Here is a 12,719-nt window from a genome sequence, read left to right as displayed (position 1 = left end):
GTGAATGTAGCCTTGGGGCAGGCGATTAAATGTGTATTGTCTGCTATCCCAAGTAAAGGCAAACTGGTCTCGGCTATCTGAGTGCAGGGGAATCGAGAAAAATGCATTCGCTTAATCGACAACAGCGTCCCAGGGTTTATGGGGACGGCCTGCGATGTCTTCAATAAGGGTGACAATGTCAGGCCAGCCTTGTTCAGTTGCCTATGATCAACGGTCATCCGCCAGGACGGGCCAAATGGGGCTATTGAAAGGCGAGGCAGCGGTTCTAATAATTCCCTCCCGTAACAGGGCTTGAATGGAGTCTGCGATTTCTTTGTGCCCCCCCCCCCCGGCACTCTGTACTGATTGTTACAGATGATCTTGGAGGGAGGGGGAAATAACAATTGGTTCCCACTTAGCCACCCCGACGACAATAGTGGCTCGCGCGATGCCGAAGGTGAACTTGCCCCTGTTTGTTTCAAGTGATTGTCCCTTTAAAACATTGATCCCGAGGATACATTCTGGGGAGGAGGCAATAAGGACTTGTACACGTCTGGGGGAATGGTTGCCTATGGCTAGGTGAAGGGTGACCTTCCTAGCTGGTAACAGGGAGCCCCCCCCCCCCCAATCCCTCTATCTGCATGTCCGTACCCCTCCGTAAGGCAGGATTGCCTGGGATAATCGTGTGCTGGGAGCCTGTGTCGACAAGCGCCATCCACCTCTGTGTGTTTCCCTTTCCCCGATGTACTGTGACGGGTACATGTGGCCTCAGGTCCCCCGGGCGGGAAAGGGCGAGAGAGCAAATGCGCCGGGGGCCCTGGCCTTCATCCTAAGGGAGGGGGGAAGAGGGCTGCCACGCTGGGGGTGAGGCACTTTGCTGGTGGAGGTGGGACATTTCCTGCCTGACGAGCCGTCTGAGTTCTGCTTCGAGACGGTTTCGGGCAGGAGAGGCGCGGAGGGTGGCTCGGTGTGGGTGGTCTTTTTGTAAGTAGTCTTCCCCCTGCAATGCTCCTTCCACAGGGCAGATAGGTTGGGGGTGGGGATGCCATCTATCTGGTTACGATCCACCTTTGCACGCAGCAGGTCCGTGTACAGCTGCCTGCGTGTATATCTGAGAGGGATAGTGTCTCGGGCCCTTGTCTTGGTCTCGCGGACCTGCGTAGGTGCCCCCCTCTGCATATATTCTAGTCCCTCCAGAAGGGTGATGGCGTCCCGTACGGTCCTACCGCTGGCTGGTGCCACGAGGGGCAGGATTACCGACTTCAGATCGGGCGTGCGGTAGTGACCAAGCATCCCGCTAGGGCACCGGTCACTCGTGTGTTTTCAAGGAAGTTACGGTCGCAGGCACCTTGATAGATGCCGTTGACCAGTGCCCATTCCCTGATAACCCGGGTGCCCTCACTGACTGTACCCCATTGCAGGCGCCCGTGCAGATCCCGCTCCAGATGTGTGGGATAGTGAGCTCGTACCGCGGTCACTACCCGATCCCACAGGGTTGTGCCGTTGCGGATTTCTACTTGTGGCGCCCGCAGCGCATTTTTTATGCTCTGCCGGTCAGAGAGGCTTCCCAGGGCGCTTGCCTCCTGATGGGAGAGGCTGAGGTTGGGCCCCCCCTCGTCCCACAGCCGGAGCAGCCAGGCCGTGAGGTGCTCGCCTGGTCGTTGGCGGTAGCGATCCGCCAGTTGGGTCAGTTCCTTGGGGGAGAAGTCCCGGGTCTCCGTGGTCTCGGAGTGACTGGGGAAGGTCCGGCCGTCTCCCCCTCGTTCCCTTCCTCCCTGCGGTGAACCTGGGACCGCGTGGTGACGGGTCGGGCATGTTGGAGGTCGGGTGAGAAGGGGGAAGGGTGGTTGTGGGACCTTGGTACCTCGGGCACCCCCTCGTCGACACTATCCAGCCAGATGTCCCCATCCCCCAGCCATGCGTCCAGCTTGTCACCACACTGGACCAAGGCTCGAATCTTTAATGGGTCCGGCTGCCAGCCAGACCGACGGGCTGCCCTGGCCGGCTGAAGTTTTATGAGGCGACAGGCAAGTTCAGTTCCCCGAACTTCAAGGTCATTGACTCGGGCCTGGGCAGCCTGTGCTGCTTCCTTCAGCGTGCAACAACGCTGACTGAGGTCTTCAATTTCCCTGTCCTTCCGACCACACAAGTGCTGCAGGTGATCAGTAATTCTAACCTGGCGTCTCAGCAGGGACGCAAACAACCAGAAGGCACCCCTTTGACTCCCCTTGGCTTTGGGGAACCCTGATTCCTTCAGGAGGGAGACCACATGATGGCCCAGCTTCTCTCCATGGGGCTCTAACTGCTCAGACCAGTCACTGGTTTTCCGTGGTCTGCCGGCATGCTGGCCAGACTCTCAAATCCCTCCCTTTCATCAGCCCACCCGGGGATATCCTGGGAGCCTGCATTGGCTTTCTTCCCCTTATTCCAGAACATTATCCTCTGTGCTTGTGTCCAGCCAAAACCTACGAGACCCAGCTCCGCAGCGCCAAATGTTGTGATGGAAATAACTGGTTCTTTGAGTCTCAACAGTAGAGGCCTGGACACACACAGTTTTAATAAGGAATTTATTTACAAGAGGAAGTCAGGTCAACACAAGCAACTACAATACACAGGAAGCGGTGTGGGGACAGGGTACAGTTACACAAACAAAGAACAAGGGAAAAGCACTACGACAGCTATCCCCCTTGACCTTGGATAGCTGTGGCTCCCTTACCAGGACAAACGATAGACCTTCCCAAGCATAAATCAATGCACTTACCTTCAATGTGGTGGTCTGTAAGAAAGGTTGATTCACGGACAAGTCTCACCTTTTATAGCATGGGGCTGGGTGAGATAATCCAATTAAGGTGACCAATAATTTAGGTGTGCATTGATTAGTTGGGAGGGACCAAATGTTGATTGGCATGTGGGGTGTCCTCTGACCAGCCAGGTGGCAGTGCATCTGTCACATGGCCGGTATCTCTGGATACAGTGGTGGGTGTGTTGTTGGGAATGGGTGGTGGGTGCGTTGTTGGGGATGGGTGAAGTGGGTGGTGGGTGTGTTGTTGGGGACTGGGTGAAGTGGGTGGTGGGTGTGTTGGGGTGAGTGGTGGATGTGTTATTGGGGACTGGGTGAAGTGGGTGGTGGGTGCGTTGTTGGGGATGGGTGAAGTGGGTGGTGGGTATGTTGGGGACGGGTGAAGAGGGTGGTGGGTGCGTTGTTGGGGACTGGGTGAAGTGGGTGGTGGGTGTTGTTGACTGGGTGAAGAGGGTGGTGGGTGTGTTGTTGGGGATGGGTGAAGAGGGTGGTGGGTGTGTTGTTGGGGACTAGGTGAAGAGGGTGGTGGGTGTGTTGTTGGGGATGGGTGAAGAGGGTGGTGGGTGTTGTTGGGGATGGGTGAAGTGGGTGGTGGGTGCGTTGTTGGGGATGGGTGAAGAGGGTGGTGGGTGTTGTTGGGGACTGGGTGAAGAGGGTGGTGGGTGTGTTGTTGGGGATGGGTGAAGAGGGTGGTGGGTGTGTTGGGGACTGGGTGAAGTGGGAGGTGGGTGTGTTGGGGATGGGTGAACTGGGTGATGGGTGTGTTGGGGACTGGGTGAAGAGGGTGGTGGGTGTGTGTTGGGGATGGGTGAACTGGGTGGTGGGTGTGTTGGGGATGGGTGAAGAGGGTGGTGGGTGTGTTGGGGACTGGGTGAAGAGGGTGGTGGGTGTGTTGTTGGAGATGGGTGAAGTGGGTGGTGGGTGCGTTGTTGGGGATGGATGAACTGGGTGGTGGGTGTGTTGTTGGGGACTGGGATAGGGTTTGGTGCCCCTGTGTTACAGCTGGAGAACAGTGGCTTTGATTCTAACAGACTAATATGCCCTGTTCCACAGGGGCAAAGCGTGGGCAGATGACACAAGCCAACTGGGACCAGACAAGCATGCTCGAGACATCCCCTCCCTGGACAAGTACGCTATGGAACGGTGGGAGGTGAGTCAGCCAAACTTTAACTGTGCACGCGTTATTGACCTGGTATATGATAAGGTGAACCCTGTAACACAGTTAAGGTGACAGGTGAAACAAAGATGGTCCAGGGCTCAGCCTTCAATACCTAATCTGCTGTTCTGGCAGCCAACAGTGCTTCAGTGAATCAGTAATTTGCATTCCCTCTGGAGCAGATTTTTCCAGACAGATCTCACCTTCTGTGTGAAAATCTTCATTGGCTTCAGTCTTTTGATTCTTGTTTGTTGGTTTATTTTTAAACTGCCTCATGCATTCCTCGGCTTTGACATTCAGAATGTGTTTCCCCTGAGCCATGTCGCCCCCTCCCAGGGAACTGCCAGAGGTTGACTCTCAGCTGTCCTCAGGCAGTGTTTTGTAGGGATCTCCAGCCGGGGCTGCCACGTCCCAGGGGAGTGAGTGACTGCAGATGGGCAGCCTTTCGAGCAACGCCTACATCCAGAGAATAAAGAGGCAGTGAGACAACTGATTTCTGGCTCCTGAACACTTTATAATGAGTTGTTCTCTTGCCAGAATCGACTGCGCAATCATTGCTTTCAGTTTCTCAGGTAATCAATCAATGCTGTTACCCTGCTTTCCTCCTGTCTCTCTGGAGGACGGCTGAAAATAGTTCTGTCACCTAATCTTGCCTCAGTGTGATGGTTGTGAAATTCCTGTTTCTGCTCTCTTTTGAGGCCATCTGGGGCACCAGTCTGAGACCTACATTTGCCCAAGAGCTCCAGACCAACTGGTAACTCTTCAGGCTCTGGAAGGGTGTTAAATTGGTTTATGATTGTCACGGGTACTGAGGTACGGTGAAGAACTTTTCTTGCAGACCATCCATACCAAACAATTCACTGGAATGGTGCATTGTAGTAGTACAAGGTGAAATAATAACAGAGTGCAGAGTCAAGTGTAACATGCAGGGCAGCTGCAAGGTCGTAAACAATAAGGCACAGTGGAACAGTGGTGAGTGTACTCGCTTTATAGCGTCAATGATCACTGACTGGGAGTCATTTCCTGTAAGTTCTCCCTGTGGCCATGTGCTCAGGTTTCCTCCCACAATCCAAAGGCATATGGTTCAGGTCAGTGAGTTAGGGGCATGCTGTGGTGCCGAAAACGTGCCCCAGCACAATCTTCGCTGCTGTGGTTCGACACAAACAGTGCATTTCACGGTATGATAAGTAAAACTAATCTTCTGCTCCTTAATCTTCTTAAAGAGCTAGATTGTGAGATCAAGAGTCAACCTCATTGTATTCAGGCCCCGGGATAGAAGCTGCCCTCGAGCCTGGTGGTACGTGCTTTTGGGCTTTTGTATCTTCCACACGATGGAAGAGTTGGAGAAGAGAGAGGACATGAGTAGGGGTTGATCATCTGGTCCCACAAGGTTACCTCATCCTTTCTGGAGACCACGGGTGATCTCTTCCTCAGCAACCTCTCCCGGGAAATAGAGATAGAGATTAGTTTTATTGTCACGTGCACATTGAAACTTCTAAACATACATGAAAACGCATCTTTTGAGTCAAAACAAATCGGGAGGAATGTGCTGAAGACAGACTGCTAGTGGCAACGTATCATGCCCACAGCTTGGTTGCCCAGTGTAACGTTCACTGAATTGATTTGATGCAAGTGATGCATTCATTGTATGTTTTGATATACATGTGACAAATACAGATAATCTTTAACCCTAACCGTACATCTTTAGAACGTGGGAGGAAAGTAGAGGCCCCAGTGAAGGCCAATGCAGTCACGGGGAGAACGTACGAAATGCTTTACAGATTGTGGTGGGAATCCAACTCCAATCGGTGTTGCACCTTCTCAGCCCTTTAAAGATTCAGCACCCTCTGTGCAGAGAAATAACTTAGTCCTGCAGTCTTCCCCTTGTTCTGATGCAGAAGCCTGCTAATCCTAGGTTTCTCACCTCGGAAACCATCCATCTTGTCAAGATCTATTGTGTCAATTTCAAAGAGATTTCCTCTCATTCTTCTGAGTGCCAGAGGAGACGGGCCCAATCTATCCAATCTCTCTCCATGTGTTTGGATTTGCTTAGTGAATCTTTGCTGCCCCCGTTCTTCAGCAGGTAGATACTTGCACGGGTACGTGGATGAGAATTGCTTGGAGGGGATATGGCCAAACCTAGGGAAAATGGAACTCGAGTTAGAATCACACAGCTTGAAAACATGGCCTTTGGCCCACTCGTCCATGCCAACTGTGTTGCTTGAGTGTGCCAGACCCATCTGCCTGTGTTTGGCCCATTGCCCTCCGAACCGCTCCTATCCATGTATTTGTCTAAATAGCTTTTAAACATTGCTAATGTGCCCACCTTTCTGGCAGCTCGTTCCAAACACTCGTCACCCTTTGTGTGAAGAAGCTGCCACTGTCTCACAGCCCCTGAAACCGGAGTTTGGTGTGTGCTTGGGTGATGTCTGTGTGCAGCTTGCATTTTCTTCCTGCGACTGACTGCGTGCTTCTGACCTTAAATCTGTTCCCTCTTGTTTTAAGCCTAGGAAGACTATAAGCTTTCACTCTATCTATTCCCCACTCAATCTTCTATATCTATCAGGTCACCCCTCAGTCTCCTCCATTCTAGAGAATAAAGTCCTGATTTAAGCCACCTTAAATGGCTTGGCTTAGTCTGGCATTGTGGTCAGCACAGTTAAATTGGGCTGAAGGGCTTATTTCTATTCTGTATATATGACCAAATCCTTTCACGGTTCTCAAGGCTGTCAACTCCAAGTATCAGACTTCAGAGGCAGATCCTTCATTTAATAAGTTTACTTTGGAGTTATGGGTATTTATCTTTATCTTTGTAACAGAAGTTGATAGAGAGATACAGACACGGTAACAACCCCTCTGCACCTGTCAACCACTCAGTTTTTGTATTAACCTTACCCTCTCGACATGCCCATTATTGCCCCTCCCCCCCCCCCCCGTATTGTACCTTTGGGAAACTGGTGGCACCTGGGGGAGTATGTAGACTCCACTCCGGCAGTCCAGAAGTTGGGATTGAACCTGTGACTCTGGAGTTGTGATGCAGCCACTCTACCTGTGCCATAGTGTCCCCCCACCAGTTATTGGAGGTATGCTTTGAAATGGGTTGATTAGAGTCATACAGCACAGAAACAGGCCCTTTGGCCCATCTCATGCATGCCACCTATCTAGGCTAGTCCCATTTGCCTGCATTTTGCCCATAACCTTCTAGACTTCTGTTATCCAGATATTTTTTTAAGTTGTTACTGAATCTGCCTCAACTACTTCCTCTAGCAGCCTATTCCACATACTCACCACCTTTGTGTAAAAATAAATAAATGTCTCCTGCTCCACTAGAGGCCCAAATATACTTGACCACTGCTACACAGCAGTCAAGGATGCCAACCGTTCCGTCCAACGATCTCACTTCGGAAAATCAGACCATCAGGCTGTACTCCTCCTCCCGGCTTACAATCGGAAACTGAAGAGGGAAGTCATGGTGTCAAAAGTGGTGTCGCGTTGGACAGAGGAAACGGATGAGGTCCTCAGCGACTGTTTTGAATCGGTGGACTGGTTAGTATTCAAGGACTCGGCAGCTAACCTCGATGAGTATGCCTCAGCTGACATGGACTTTATCTGGAAATGCACAAGAGGACTGCGTGTCTCGCAAGACGATCTGGGTATGCCCTAACCGAAAACCTTGGATGAATTATGAGGTCCAATCCCTTTTGAAGGCTTGAGCTGTGGCTTTTGGGTCTGGAGATACCAGTCGCTACATGGAATCTAGGCGTGAACTCTGGAAAGCCATTAAGGGCACCAAGAGGCAATATTGAGCCAAGTTGGAAGCCCAGGCTAATCAGAGGGATGCCAGTAGACTATGGCAGGGTCTAAATGAGATCACTGGGTGCAAAGAAAAGGCTGAGAATATCAATAACTGTAGCGCTTCTCTTCCTGACGAACTTAACGTATTCTACGCAAGATTCGAACTGAAGAGGAGCATCCCGTCCCCTCTGGATGAACCAGACCTGGTGGCATCAAGATTCATCGTCACCGAGGAAGACGATAGAAGAGCCTTCCTGAAGATAAATCCAAGGAAGGTGACGGGCCCAGATGGCATCCTGGGACGGGTTCTCCGGGCCTGTGCAAGTGAGCTAGCTGAAGTGTTTGCTGACATCTTCAACTGCTCCCTGCTTCAGTGTAAGATCCTATCGTGTTTTAAGAAGGCAATGATAATCCTGGTGCCGAAGAAAAGCAAGGTGGCATGCCTGAATGACTACCGACCTGTGGCTCTAACATCAATTGCTATGAAGTGTTTCGTGCGATTGGTTATGGCACACATCAACCATAAACTACCGGTCAACCTCGACGCTTTGCAATTCACCTACCGGAGCAACAGGTCAACGGCAGATGCCATCTCTCTGGCACTACATTCCTCCTTAGAACACCTGGAGAATAAAGACGCATATGTAAGGCTCCTTTTCATCGACTACAGCTCTGCCTTTTGTACCATCATTCCAAATAAACTGATTCCTAAGCTCTGGAACCTGGGTCTTAGCACTCAGATCTGCAGCTGGATCTTCAACTTCCTCACAGACAGGACCCAGACTGTAAAGATAGGGAACAAGCTCTCCTCTACAATCACTCTGAGCACCGGTGCCCCACAAGGCTGTGTACTCAGCCCCCTATACAATGATTGTATAGCCAAGTTTCCATCAGACTCAATATATAAGTTTGCTGATGACACCACAATTGTAGGCCGTATCTTGGGTAATGATGAGTCTGAGTACAAAGAGGAAATTAAGAACCTGGTGGCTTGGTGTGAAGACAATAACCTATCCCTCAACGTCAGTAAGACAAAGGAATTGGTTGCTGACTTCAGAAGGAGTAGCGGACCACGCAACCCCATCTACATCGGTGGTGCGCAGATGGAACTGGTCAAAGCTTTAAGTTCCTCAGGGTGACTATCACAAATGACCTGACTTGGTCTAACCAAGCAGAGTCCACTGCCAAGAAGGCCCACCAGTGCCTTTACTTCCTGAGAAAGCTGAAGAAATTTGGCCTGTCCCCTAAAACCCTCACTAATTTTTATAGGTGCACCGTAGAAAGCATTCTTCTAGGGTGCATCACAACCTGGTATGGAAGTTGTGCTGTCCAAGACCGGAAGAAGCTGCAGAAGATCGTGAACACAGCCCAGCACATCACACAAACCAATCTTCCATCCTTGGACTCACTTTACACCACACGCTGTCAGAGCAGTGCTGACAGGATAATCAAGGATAAGTCCTACCCAGCCAACACATTTTTTGTCCCACTTCCCTCCGGGAGAAGGTTCAGGAGCATGAAGATTCATACGGCCAGATTTGGGAACAGCTTCTTTCCAACTGTAATAAGACTGCTGAACAGATCCTGACCCGGATCTGGGCCGTACCCTCCAAATATCCAGACCTGACTTGCACTACCGTACTTTCCCTTTTCTATTTTCTAATTATGATTTATAATTAAAATTTTTATTATACTTCGATTTGTACTTCAGGAACAAATATCACTGTAATGATTGCATGCTCTAGTATCAATTGTTTGGTGACAATAAAGTAAAATAAAATTGCCCTTCAAGTTCCTGTTAAATATTTCTCCTCTCGTCTCAAACCTATGCCCTCGATTTCCCCACTCTGGGAGAAAGCTTGTGTGCATTCTCTCTATCTATGCTCCTCTGTAAGATCACCCGTCAGTCTCCTGTGCTCCAAGGACTAAAGTCCAAAACTGTTCAACCTCTCCTATAACTTAGTCCCTCAAGTCCTGGCAGCATCCTTGTGAACCTATTCTGCACTCTTTCCTGTTTCCTAACACTTTCCCATTAAGGGGTGACTGAAACTAAACATAATATTGGCCTCAGCTGTGCTTGGTTGATTCTTCCCAACTGGCTACAGTTTTTCTCCATTAAAACCTATTGCACTGATTGGGCTTGAGATCCAGAGGGCTTTGTCTGGTCGGTCTGGACAAACTTGCCCAGCTTTTCTTGAGCCTGGACAATCTGTGAGCCTTGGGAACAAGTTGAGGACTGGGGTGAAATGCTGTCACTCTGCCTGGTGAGTGTAATTCCAAATCTGGGGCATGGTGGCACCTTGGCTAGAGGCTCCTGAGATCAGGCCTCGATCCTGCCCTCGGGTACTGTCTGTGTGGAGTTCGCACATTCTCCCTGTGGTTCATCCTGGCACTGACCTCCAGAGCTGACAGTGCAGAGTTCATCAGCTCTTCCTGTGAACACTTGGGTTCAAACATAGAGGCCCTGAGACTCACAATGTTGTGCTGACATCTTAACCTATTTCATAATCAGTCTAACCCTTCCCCAGACATAATTTTTAAAAGTTTCCTCCATGTGCCTACCTAAAAGTCTCTTAAATGTCTCTAGTATATTTGTCTACTGTCGCCTCTGGTTGTGTGTTCCATGCACCATCCACTCTGTAATAATAACTTGCCTCTGATATCCCCCTCCCCCCAATCACCTTGTAATTATGCCCCCTCGTACTAGCCATGTCTGCCCTTCTTTGCGTTCGCTTTATGTCCTTGTGGATGCTCCAGTTCCAATACATGTGAATTGGTAGGTTACTCGGCTGCTGTAAATTGTCCCTGTTGTGGAGAGGGGAGAATGGGATGCGGAGGGCAGGGTAAAGGAAAGGAGGATGGGTGTTTGATGCTTGGTGCAATGACGCAGAGTGAGCCCTCACTGCCTGCACCAGGGGCTAGAGCTGTCAGTCTTGCTGGTTGCACCAACATTCAGAAAATGGCTTTTCTGTAAAAATGAAGGATATTCCTCAGAAAGTGTATTACTTACCAGGCACGCACGCGATTAGTCCAACAGCAGCGGACTTAATCTCAGCTGACTGCTGGCAGAGAGTTAAACTCAATGAGAAGCTGAGAGAGTTAAACATTTGCAAACTTGGGTACCAGAGGATGAGAAAGACATTTGCTGCGAAAATTGAGCTTATTGTTGTACCTTTAGGACACGATCTAATTAAAGTCCAGGCACAGTGCCCGATCGTAACACGTCATTTACTTAGCTGGAAGAAATTAATGGTCGTAAATGATATTGCAGCCTGCTCCTCGCACCTGCTGTTCTCCCAGCCACCTCCATCAGTCCAGTTGCCGCAGGGAATTTGCCAAGTGATTGAGACTCGCTCCCGTTCTGGCTCTGGGGGAGGGGGCGGGTGGTGGTCAGGACGGGCGATGTCCCCAGTGTGGTTCTGGGCTGACCTGGGCCACCTCCCATCCCTGTACCAACCCAGCCTGCGTCTGCTTGGCATTGTTCGGTGTGACACAGCCGTTGGTATTCGTGCCAGCCGCTGTGTTGATCCCAGTATGAACCTGACCTCGGGTGCTGTCTGTGTGGAGTTTGCACGTTCTCCCCACGATCCCAGGTGCTCCAGTTCGGTATGGGGTTGCTATTGTCACGTGTGACAAGACACAGTTAAAAACTTTTGTTTTCCACGCCACTATTGGCATATCAAAGGTAGCGAAAAAGAAAGCGGAACACAGAATAGTGTTGTCGCAGTTATAGAGCGAGTGTGGTGCAGGTAGACAGAGTGTAAGGGCCAAGGCACGATAGGTTGAGAGATCAAGCATTCCTCCTGCATATAAGGACCATTCAGCGTTCTTGACAACAGAGGAATAGAAGCTGTCCTTGAACCTGGTGTTCAATCCAGCTTTTGTATATTCTGCTCTTGGCAGAAGGGTACAAGGGGGGAAGGAGAGGGAATGTCCAGGGTGGGATTGGTCCACGATTATATTGGTGATTTTCCCAAAGCAGTGAGGAGCGTGGACAGAGCGAATGGAGGAAAGTCCAGTCCTGCCAAAGGGTTTCGGCCTGAAATGTCGACTGTACGTTTTCCCCATGGATGCTGCCTGGCCTGCTGAGCTCCTCCAGCATTTTGTGCGTGTTGAGCGGAGGGGAGGCTGGTTTTCGTGATGCTGTGTTCACAATTCTCCACAAGTTCTTGTAGTCACAGGCAGATCTGTGATGCTTTCTGAAGGGCACCTGAAAACATTGCTGAGGGTCATCAGGGTCATGCTCAACCTCTTGGGCCCGGGGCTCCGGCCTTGGCTTTGTGCTGGATCAGACATGTTCTCCGGCCCTGACCTTCTGGATGCAGAAGGAGCAGATTTGCCTTAATTCCCACTCCTGGCTGCCTGATAACTTGTAACAAACAGGCATCCTGGTGAGTGTAGGTTTGGGCAAAGTGTGTAACAGAGTCCACAGGCAGCAGGAACCTGGAAATACAGGTGTAAAAGAGAGGGAAAGGCAAGATCTTGCATTTTTGTATTGTTACACAGAATCTGGACACCGTCTCACCCCCTCACCCCCAGAACTGTACACTAACTGTGACAATCAGGACTTAAGCCAGTTTGTACACAGAGCTCTGTGAGCCACCGAGGGTGGGTGGAATTGGAAATGGTTTGTTATTCCCACGTGTACTGAAGTACAGTGGAAAAACCTGTCTTGTATACTGTTCAATTCATTGCACAATGCCTTGAGTTAGTACAAGGAAAAGTAAAGTGTAACAGCTACGGGAGAAGTGCAGTGCAAGCTCATGATGAGGTGGACTGTGAGGTCAGGAGTCTATGTTGGTTGTCCTAGGGCCGGGGAGGGTGGTGTGCGTGCATAAGGAACGGAGTACGGTTCGGAGGGGTTCCTCTCAGAATCAGATTTCTTATCACTGACCTACTGTATGTCGTGAAATTCGTTGTTTTTGTGGCAACAGTCTGGTGGAAGACAAGATTTGCTGTAAGTTACGATTTTAAAAAAAAAGCAGTGTT

The 12,719-nt window shown here is 50.3% G+C and overlaps 1 protein-coding gene across 2 annotated transcripts in view; it reads left to right on the top strand.

Annotated features, from left to right (window-relative positions):
- Window positions 1-12,719, top strand: part of gtf2h4 (general transcription factor IIH, polypeptide 4) — a 130,889-nt gene that overhangs the window by 52,777 nt on the left and 65,393 nt on the right. For both annotated transcript variants that reach the window (XM_059970843.1, XM_059970842.1), the window contains one exon: window positions 3,833-3,929. In XM_059970843.1, the coding sequence (XP_059826826.1) occupies window positions 3,833-3,929 (97 nt within the window). The remainder of the gene's footprint in view (window positions 1-3,832; window positions 3,930-12,719) is intronic.

The sequence above is a fragment of the Hypanus sabinus genome, chromosome 5 (genome assembly GCF_030144855.1).
Source record: "Hypanus sabinus isolate sHypSab1 chromosome 5, sHypSab1.hap1, whole genome shotgun sequence".
Classification (NCBI taxonomy): Eukaryota; Metazoa; Chordata; class Chondrichthyes; order Myliobatiformes; family Dasyatidae; genus Hypanus; species Hypanus sabinus.
The sequence above is the reverse complement of the archived record's forward strand: the minus strand, read 5'-3'. Positions and strand labels throughout refer to the sequence as shown.